This window comes from Acipenser ruthenus, chromosome 12 (assembly GCF_902713425.1).
Source record: "Acipenser ruthenus chromosome 12, fAciRut3.2 maternal haplotype, whole genome shotgun sequence".
NCBI lineage: Eukaryota > Metazoa > Chordata > Actinopteri > Acipenseriformes > Acipenseridae > Acipenser > Acipenser ruthenus.
In genome coordinates this window covers 7,232,847-7,243,631 of record NC_081200.1, presented here as the reverse complement: position 1 = coordinate 7,243,631, position 10,785 = coordinate 7,232,847, and the positions used below count along the sequence as shown (strand labels likewise).

Below are 10,785 nucleotides of genomic sequence, written 5' to 3'. Positions count from 1 at the left end.
TCTTCCCATGCCAACTCTAGCGTTAATAAGCAATAACCGATAAGCTAAAAAATGCAGTCTGCAAATATTATGTCTTTATATTGCAACAGGTTTTTGATTTCATTTGCTTATCTACTGTACTAGATTACAAAATACTTTATGTGGGTTGTTTAGTTTTTACAATGACGTTTTTCCTGCTTTTCTGGCTCGCTTACCATATACTATGACCTTGTCTAAAAAGCCAATTTTTTACTTTACCCATTAGAGGTTTAGTCTAATGCATTGATCTCACATTACCAGCAGGGGACAGCAGTTTCTGTAACAAAAGCGTACCCACCCAAGCACAATCTGTTACCTCGATATCTTTTTTTTTTTCATGCCATCCTTGGTGTACAAATCAAAAGTACAGTCTTCAAAAGAAAATGTCTTTATTGAGAGTGATTTTTAAATGAAATACATTTTAGTACATTTAAAATTCCCAAAGATGATTCTTCAGCACTGTTCTGCAGATTATATAAAATCAGTGAAAATGCACCATTCTTAAACAATCAAAATTATTATTATTATTATTTTTTTTTTTAAAGAGGTGAGAGTTAAAACCCTAATATCCCAACGCACAGCCATCTCCCCGTGCATCGGATCCAGCCCACAGAACCCTTTCTTGTTTACTGGAATCACATGAACTCAAAGATTCCCACCAGCTCCCACTGGCAATAACCTGTCCTCGTCCAAACTGCGCCCGGTCATGTCCAGTTACAGGCCACTGCACATCATGACCTCTTTCCATGAGATCCTCGGCCACACAAGCTGCAATTCCATCTTCCAGTGACACGTGCCATTTTTTGTCTGTTAAAAATGTTGACTGGTTTAAAAATGAGTCTTATACCGTGTATTTTTTTGGTAGCATAAATGATTGTTTTGTTTTTTAAAGATTAAAGATGAATCAATCAATTAAATGTGGTCGATTAAACTTAAATAAGCTGTTATAAATTTATAAAAGAATGTATGTAAACAAAACTGTTCTGGTGTTAAAGTATAACTTCTTGTTTTACGGAAAATGTATGGGGTGTTACTGCAATTTCATGTCATTTGCGACTTGTAAGATATGCGATTAATCGACTGTTCACTCGTTGAAAGAAAGCTTTCAAGATCAAACCCTGTTGTTTTTAGTTCATTCAGACAGTACACATGTAAATATTGAATCACAAAACATGAAAACTATTTTGAATGTGGTAAAAAATAAACCAAAGCTTTTTCCTAGGGAATTGTACTGTGTTAGTATGTAATCTGCACAATAATCCATATTTATTGAAGATATTTACCCCAGGAATCAATTTAGATCAAATGAAAAAATACCAATAATGTTACAAAACCAGTAATATTTACTTAAAACTTATTTTTTTCCTATGTTACCATTTGTTTTCCACTGGTGTAAAAGGTTTTGATAAATCGGGACCAATGTACTACAGTATCCTTGATATTGTATCTTGATTAAAGCTCTCTGTATGCTGCATATATGTTGGGATTGAAGGGGAGCCTTCAAAAAACTGTATAAATGTACACCTCCCCTGTCTTACCTGATCGACTAATACCAACTTACCAGGCTTGCTGTACTGCACATAAAGACGAGCTGCATCAAGAGCTTGCTGTGGATCCATTCCAAATTCCAGCATATTAACCAACACCTTTGCGGAAAAATAATTGGACCATTATTCTTTAGTTCACACAGTAGAGACGATAGGACAATAGCAATAAGCTCTCAGTTATGGCCTAAGGTTTTGCACCACCCTATAGAATTAACTCATTTTGCTTCATAAAGTCGAATAAAAGCTGCTGAATATGTTAACATACTGAATTGCAGACAACTTTGTAGTTTTCTGTATACTTAATTAAAAAGTGACACAAATTTTAAAATGTGACATTTCGAAATCTAACATGAAACACTATACTACTATTATGGCTTCTGGTAGACACTTGATATCATTTTGCAGTTTCTTTGATTACATGATGTTAAATAAAATATCTAAATTATATATATATATATATATATATATATATATATATATATATATATATATATATATATATATATATACATTTTTTTTTAATATTATTATTATGCCTTAATCCTAATAATCTAGATGATGCAAAACATTTGGCCATAGCTTTGTCTCACACGAATGCCAAAAAAAACCAAAATATGTTTATGGCATGTAGAGCAGCACCCACTGGTACAAACGAACTAGGTCACTGTGCAGCAAGGTGCTGTTTATTTAATTTATTTTTACCTTTAGGTTTAGGATTCACTTTATGATCACTCCTTTACCCGTGGGATTCAGTAAAAAAAAAAAAAAAAAAAAGCCCTGCGTGTCGGTTATATTGAATTCCTTTTGTTTTAACTTTCCATAAGGAATAAAAAAAGATAACAGGACAATAAATAAAACCTCTTGATAAGATATGAAGGTTTGGGGTATTTTTTATTTAGCATGGTTTTCTGAAACTAGACAATCATACTCTTTTTGTTTAGCTCCACAGTACACAGGTCACAGAGCAGTTGTTACCTGAACATGGCCTTGAGGCTGCATGAGAGCCCCCATGACTCCGAAGGAACACAGAAGCTCTCCACTCGCTGTGGATGTTGCCAGTGCAGGGATTATCGAGTGATAGGGTCTCTTCTCTGGAGCCACACAGTTTGGATGGTCGCGGGCAAAACTGAAGCAAGCCCCTCTGTTCTAAATGTAGCAACAACAACAAGAGAACAGTTTTATTAGAAACATTAGAGAAAAAAAAAAAGTTCGGGATTCAAATCATTTTTTCCACAGGAAATCATACAATAGACTAGAGGCAGGGCAGGGCAAGTAGTTTGTTGTCCAAACAGTCAGCCTCTTTCATGACTCTGCGATATCATTGTGTATTCAATTTCCTTCTAAATGTGTAATTAGCTGTTAAGTTTTATATGGCCATTAAGTGTTATTTTTATCAAGATTTTCCCAATCCAACTTTTTTTTTTCTCCAGTTTTGGTCATGTTTTCATTTGTTTTTTCGTGTTGTTATTTGAATTTTGTTTCGGTGTTTTACACTATACAATTTATGAACAACAGTACCAACATTATAAAAAAGTTTGTATACTTTTAGTCTGTATACATTTGAAGAACATGCTTTTACTTATTAAGATTCCAATAGCTGAAACAAGACTTATCTTGTATTATTCAAACCTCTCCTAAAATATTTTTTATGATATTTAAGCTTTTGTGATGAGGAGTAATTAAGCTTTCATACATTTAGAATATACAAGGGCAGTGCTGATACATTTTGGGAAGATGTGAGTCGGTTTCTTTCGTTTTAATCAGATTTTATCATTGATGTCTGGTGTCACAGACCCCGATTAGCATTATTCTCAGACTACCTTACCTAAGGTAACATTGGGTAGTACAAGAACATCTATAGAGAGCATCCCAAGCTAGGCCCTGAACAAGCTAATGTGGTAGATCTGTGTCTAATGTGGAAGTGTAGATCTAATGAGTGGCATCTAAGTACAGTCAGTTATAGTAATTTTCCAGAAATATTTATTTTCATGTCAGCTGTGTGCCAGCTCATCCTTAGTGCTTACTTGTAGAGTAAATCCACAACCTTCAGGAGCTAGACCTGTTCCAAACCCCATGTAGTTACTGTTGATGAATGAGCAGGCGTTGCCCTCTTTGTCCACCACAGTGAAGTATACCGTGTCACTTCCTGCAGGGATGCCATGTTCCAGCTGGCTGTTTGCTCTGGGGAGGTTAAAGGCAGACATATACACAACACCAGGTAATATAAATGCATCTGAAATGAAAAGGGTCACATTTGGGGGTGGGCTGAAGAATAAAAATGTAATTGAATTTAAACTGGTGACGCTACTAAACAGAGTAAAGTCCACAGAAGCTTATGACTCGTTATTGACTAAATCAATATACAGCTCATGCAGGGGCCAAGCTCTGCTGATCAAGATATCAGTGAATGTCAGTAAACACTCCTATCTAAAATAAACCTCCGGTCCCTGGTACTCGCAGTTACCTCACAAGGGAGGGTGCTGGTGTGGTGCTCTTCATAGTTTCTCCCTATTACCATGCCCAATATAAAAAAAAAACAGAACAAAAATGACTCAACAATTAGTCATTTAACTTTAAGCTTACTTTTGAAAGCTGATAAGTTCTGAACGCCGTTTGCAATACTCTTTCGACAAAAGTTCTTGAACTGGTACTTTAACCTTATCAGGGTCGGCACAGAAATGAGACGTATCGGAAAAACTGAGTTTTAGTGCTTCTGCAAGAATGTGGAGGTAATCTGCAGTGTTGTGGCCCATCTCTGTGAACAAAAAAGAAAAGCTATTACATTGAATACCGTTGGGTTCTGTCTCAGAAAAGAACACACTAAACAGACTTTTTTTATACTCACATTTGTGTGCAATATTTGTGCTAATTGGAGTTTAATCATTACATATTGTATGCTTTCATTTAAAAAAAGATGAGTAAATTATCCAGTCAGCATATCACTACTGCATGATATATGTGTATATGTGTAAAATACCTTTAGCTGAGTAAATTATCTAGTCAGCATATCACTACTGCATGATATATGTGTATATATGGGCAGCAGTGTGGAGTAGTGGTTAGGGCTCTGGACTCTTGACGGAGGGTTGTGGGTTCAATCCCCAGTGGGGGACGCTGCTGTTGTACCCTTGAGCAAGGTACTTTACCTAGATTGCTCCAGTAAAAACCCAACTGTATAAATGGGTAATTGTATGTAAAAATAATGTGATATCTGTATAATGTGAAATAATGTATAATGTGACAGCTTGTAACAATTGTAAGTCGGCCTGGATAAGGGCATCTGCTAAGAAATAAATAATAATAATAATATATGTGTAAAATACCTTTAATGCAGAAGTTTTCTAATATATTGAGAGCAATCAGGGCAGTGATTCCTTGTCCATTAGGAGGTATCTCCCAGAGTCTCACCCCCTAAAACAAAATATACAACAATACACAATAAAAACACAGAGTAACTAATACTCCGATTTACTTAAATCAAGGGTATTTTACAGGTTTTTTTTTGTACTTTTATGGCATTACCCCCTTGACAAGTTCTTGGTTTACTAACTCAAGTCATATTCCTATAGTCACCCCAATCTCATGTACATTTGATATAATGCTTCTAAGAGCAAACTTCATATGAAACACTATTCTGCTATTCTGATTCGACCGTGCATGTTTTTGTTCTTTTTTTGCTTACTTTATAGTCTGTGCAAATTGGTGTTACATTCAAACTGGCATGACTCTTAAGATCATCTAAACACATGACCCCGCCATTCTGCTGAATGATCTCCACAATGGCCTCAGCAATTCTTCCTTCATAGAATCCCCTTCTGCCATGTTCAGCAAGCTCCTGGAGAAGAAGCACAAACATAGCTCTTCAGATGAAATACAGTCTGCCTTTTTCTGATGTCGTGATCATTTTTTTCACTGATTGATTTCCCCCAAAAAATGGGTACTCAGAAGTATGTTTGCTTACATTGCCTGACTTACAATTTAGCAACTGAAGTTACATGAAAATCTGCCTTAAAAAGGCAAAATAAACATGTCAATGGTTTTACTACTGTAGACCGCTACAACGAATAAGAATTTATATGCAGTTACGGGCAGGGAATCCTTTCCCCTCAAATCAGTAAGTAATGAATATACAAAGCTGAAAATGCATCTGTGACAAATAAAACATACAGTGGGTTCTAAACTAAAACATTTACACCCATAATCAAGTTATATAATTAATAAGTTACACCCTGTTCTTTTGAACCTAGTCACTTGCATATTACGAAAGAAATCTATTTTTCTTGAGAGAAGACTTAAGGTGGACATTGGACGAAGTATATACAGTGCAATGTTTGAATAAAAAGTAACTGTATCACTGCCCTATCACTGAACGGCTCATTTGCTTATTTTAGTACCAGTTTAGAAACCAAAGAAAGAGAACTAGTCATTGTTGCTGATTGAATATCCACAGTAACATCGGAGATATGGAAGTTAATAATTACCAATGCATTGCATGGCTTGGGAAGTTAACAGACAGTAGTCTCTACTGTGATGTCAATTAAAATGGAAGACAGTTACATTTTGTTTTAGAAATAAATAAATAAAACACTTAATAGACCACGTTTTCTGTTACTTGCCTGCCGCTCATTTTTAAAATAGGATGCTCTAAGCAAGTAATTTAATCGTGCTAGATCAGACATTAGGAGAAATATTTCATAAGTCACTTGTATTTTTTTTTAAATATTTTTTTTACATATTTATACACATGTAATTAAATAGTTAACAGCAATTTTAGTTTTTAGAGATGGCATTAACCAATTTTTAAAGTTATCATACTGTAGTTTAAAAGCCTAATAAGAGGTAAATAAACCTATAAATAAATAGTTCTTAATAGTATGCCTAATACATTACATGGGTATTTAGATCCCTATATTTGTTTTCCATTATCAGAGTAAGTGGATTACCTTTAACATATTATTATTAGTTTATTTAGCAGACGCCTTTATCCAAGGCGACTTACAGAGACTAGGGTGCGTGAACTATGCATCAGCTGCAGAGTCACTTACAACTACGTCTCACCCGAAAGACGGAGCACAAGGAGGTTAAGTGACTTGCTCAGGGTCACACAATGAGTCAGTGGCTGAGGTGGGATTTGAACCGGGGACCTCCTAGTTACAAGCCTGTTTCTTTAACCAGTGGACCACAGCCTCCTAGTTAACATAGTTATCAACTACACTATAATAAACAAACAATGGGACCCAGAATTCCCTTATAAAAACATGACACACCCACCTCTTTTGTGAATCAGACGCATCTTATACAAAAAAACTCTGCTTCGTTGGTAAAGCCTGTATTATAGGCGCCAGCACCACATTACACAAGAGAATCTCTTTGCCCATTGTGACTGAAACCAACACAAGTAATAAAGTGTTTAAACGCGTGTCTCCTAGATTTTTGGCTTGAGGAGCTGGTAAGAGAAAGCCTGTCTACCTTGACTAGTTTTTATTGATTGAGTAAGACAGTGGAATATAATAGAAGAAATGTTTTATTCAAATCACATATGCTCAATAATAAATACCTTGAAAGTTTGAGCTAACAGTGGGTTCTTAAACACCTGTCCATGTTTTGGTGGCTGGTTATTGATTAGGAAGGCTTCCAGTTTCTTTCCGGATCTTTCCAGGGCCTCCGCCCATTTTGCCCATTGGAATGCAGTGATCTCTGCCACTGGGAACCCCCTCTCTGCAAGCTCAATGGCAGGCTGCAGAATGTCACTCAGAGAAAGCTGCAACAAGCATGTGTGTAAAATGTGCATTATTGATAAATTAGTTAATAAAACAAATCTAATTCGGAAAGGCTGAACTGCTTGAAAATGTATTTATTTTCATATAAAATAAACAACTTTTGGATTCTTGTTGAAACTTCTAAAATACTCCTGAGCAACATAATCCTGTGTTAAAGGAACATTTATCACACTGTTCGTGTTGTAACTACAAAAGGCTGGCAACATTTTTTTTTACATTTCTAGACCTATAATACATTTACCTAAGTCCCTAATAAGGCTATTGTATGTCTAAGTTAAAACTGTTCATTTGTGTGGTATGTACTGTACTGGTCTGGGACTTCCTGAAATCTACCATCATTGTTCTTAAGCCAAGAATAAAACAGTTTAAATATGGAACTATGGCAATACATAATAGATTTAGGATTTTTTTTTTTCTTTTCTTGAAACAGTTTTCCATTGCCTGGAGAAAAAGTGTGCTTTAGTAAATATAGTACATTGTGTATTTTTGTTTTAATAAACACATTACTTAGGGTAAGGACCTTATTGCTGCAATTCTGCTATTGGGGCTATCCATTCCATAGTTTCTATACAATAAAACACATGACAAAAATAAGCTACATTTCTTTATTGTGTCTGTGCATTGTGTTTATACTTGGTCTGGTAGCTAGTAACTGTTTGCACAGTCTTAACACATTTTCATATCAGTAATGTCAGGTCAAGCCCATTATTGTATCTTACGGAAAGGCATGGGTTTTTTAAGTCCCACGGCATGTAACACTATTTACATATCCATTAATGTTTCAAGTGTACCTTTTTGCTGCCAAAGAAATCAACAGTGTCACACCAGCCAGCTGCTGCTCCAGGTACAGTGATGTTCAGGGCATGGAATGGATGAGGGGGGGTTGCCTCATCAAAACCATACTGCTCAATCAAACTGAGCGTGAGGGCTTGAGGACTTCTGCCACTGAAGGGAGAGAGTAAACGAAGGGCCTACCTTCCATCATTGAAGCAGGGCAAATTAGAATGGGGCAGGATTGTGCAGACTCACACTCAACCTAATAGCTCAAAAACACAGTAACAGTCTCTCTGTACTGGTCTCACTGGTTTTATTGTACTGATCTCACTGGTTTCTCTGTACTGGTCTCTACAATTAAACCAGTCAATAATACAGCTTACACTTTTTTTTTTAACTTCTGATACTCTATACTAATAACTAACAATAAATAAACAATATGTTTTTGGACCACCTTTGCTATTTACTTTATCAGTAGTGCTAATCAGGGTCTGTGAAATCAGACATTAAACAACTTAATTAAACGAGTTCTCAGACAGTTGCAGAAGATATTTATTTTATTCTGTTTTCCCTACCTTCCATTCAGTCCTTTCACCTCTCTGCTTTTAGCATCGTAAAAGAGACAGAAGCAGTCTCCACCAATGCCAGTGCTGCAGGGTTCTGTCACATTTAAAGCAGCTGCTACTGCTACAGCAGCATCTGCAGCATTCCCTCCTCTCTTTAATATATCTGGAAGACATTTCACAGCACCCCCAACCCCCCAAAAAAATCAAATGCATTTGGATAATTATCACATATTACAAAGCATAGTATCATTTTTTTTTGCTTGGGAAGACACAAATCTTCTTAATTTATTGTGTGTTTGTAATGTGTTTTTGCAGTACATTAAGTTCAACTGTTGCCAGCAAATCTGACACAAAAGCTGTGCAGATCTGCTCATAACATGCCCTTTCCATTGCAAGACTGCTTCAACCAGTCCTTGATTATTTCATTGACCCCGCTGAAATGACATGGAAGAGCCCAAGTTGGCTATGCTTGTTTTACAAGAATGCATCCTATGGTGTATTTTTCTATATCTGCGTGCATCTTCTCAATCAGCATTTGTTGTAAAATGAAAAGCAGAATTTGCTCAATAATTATGACCCTTCAGACTTGATCATCCCTCTCAGAGGGCATCCAGCAATTAACCCAGATATTTAGGTTTCAGATGTTTAATTCATAACTATATTGCATTTGTTTTTACCTTAAAAATGAAAGAAAAAAACAGTATTTTAATTGTGTGCTTTATAATGTTATACAAATAAGATGGTACATATTGTATAAACCGCAAACACACTGTTGGGTCATTTCTAAGGCATATGTTTCCAGTTGCCTGCAGAAGTTAGATTAATGTTTTATGAGGCAGTGTAATACATATTATTTCGTTTTTTCATTATTATTTTTTTGTTATTTGTAACCTCGAAGACAAAAAAAAAAAAAAAACTTACCCAGGCCAATAGCTGTTGCTAAAGGCTGGCTTGAGGCAACACAGCCATTAGTGCAAACAACAGGTGACCGTCTAGAGGAGAAGGCCAGGTGTGGTGGTGACATGTCTTCCTAAATGCAACAGTGAGAATACCCTATAGATATATACCTATATTCCTTGAATGTATTTCTGTATAGATTCTACAGGGCTCTTCCTCTAAACATGCATTTGTGTAAGTGCATACATAGACAATGAGATGCGATTCCTTTTATTGGACTGACTAAACAATAATTAATCACAAGCTTACAAGGCGTCAAAGGTCTCTTCTTCAGGTTAAAATAGGCCAGAGAGACTGAAATTTGCAATGGTTATGCTTTGTGAATGATTTAAATCATTTAATGAATAATCTCTCTGCAATCATGACTGTGAAAAGGCTTTAGCTCTGTTTTTGCAGTAAACAAACATCTTAAACAAAACTACATATTACAAACACTGAGCTTTCTGTGTGTGCGTATTATTATTATAATTATTAAAATGAGCTAGCATGTTTTCAATAAAACAAAGTTGCTAAAAAAAAGACTCGACAGACGTTCAGTTTTTTTTTTTTACTCGCCGCTGTCACTTTCTGTTGTAAGATAGTTTACATATAAACATGCTGTACAAAACAGGCAAAAAAACCCTCATGATCCCACTGCAATATAATGTTAAATAGCTACGCCGACAAAAAAACAAACTACGGTATTTGATACCATCCAGTGACAAGAGAGAAAGCTTTCACTTCACCAACAACAGCAGTGTAGCTTGCAAAGGATTGTGGGGAATGTAGCGTGTCAGAGAGTACAATCTACTCTTGACTCACGTGGACGAAGAAGTCGAAATTTTATATTTTATTAATTTGTTTAAGGGCTGTTCATTAACATGACTAGCATTGCCCTTGATAATCGGTTGTCACAATTAACATAGTTAAGCGCCTTAAATGGGAATGTATTTAGAAATTGTTTCGTTTTTAGACCGTGGGGAAACCCCTGTAATGCAGCACACGCTTGTTATTTGTTGTATCAATTAGCTAACTGTCTTTAAATGTTTTATTCATTATTATTGTTATTATTATTATGCAAATGATATCCCTGACATATATCCTGTTAAAGGCTGCATCTCCCTGCTAAAGAAGGGGTTCAGTTGGCAGGAGCTTCTGTATCCA

The 10,785-nt window shown here is 35.8% G+C and overlaps 1 protein-coding gene across 1 annotated transcript; it reads right to left on the bottom strand.

The window, feature by feature from the left end:
• Window positions 1–390: 390 nt before the first annotated feature.
• On the bottom strand, window positions 391–10,419 carry LOC117417348 (glutathione hydrolase-like YwrD proenzyme). Its single transcript, XM_034029443.3, has 11 exons — window positions 9,607–10,419; window positions 8,695–8,848; window positions 8,137–8,290; window positions 7,123–7,326; window positions 5,248–5,400; window positions 4,889–4,976; window positions 4,149–4,320; window positions 3,590–3,746; window positions 2,541–2,711; window positions 1,580–1,664; window positions 391–825 (listed from the first exon to the last, which is right to left on the bottom strand). The coding sequence occupies exons 1-11, from the start codon at window positions 9,707–9,709 to the stop codon at window positions 581–583; spliced, it is 1,686 nt and encodes a 561-aa protein (XP_033885334.3). The 5' UTR covers window positions 9,710–10,419; the 3' UTR covers window positions 391–580.
• Between the last annotated feature and the right edge of the window lie 366 nt (window positions 10,420–10,785).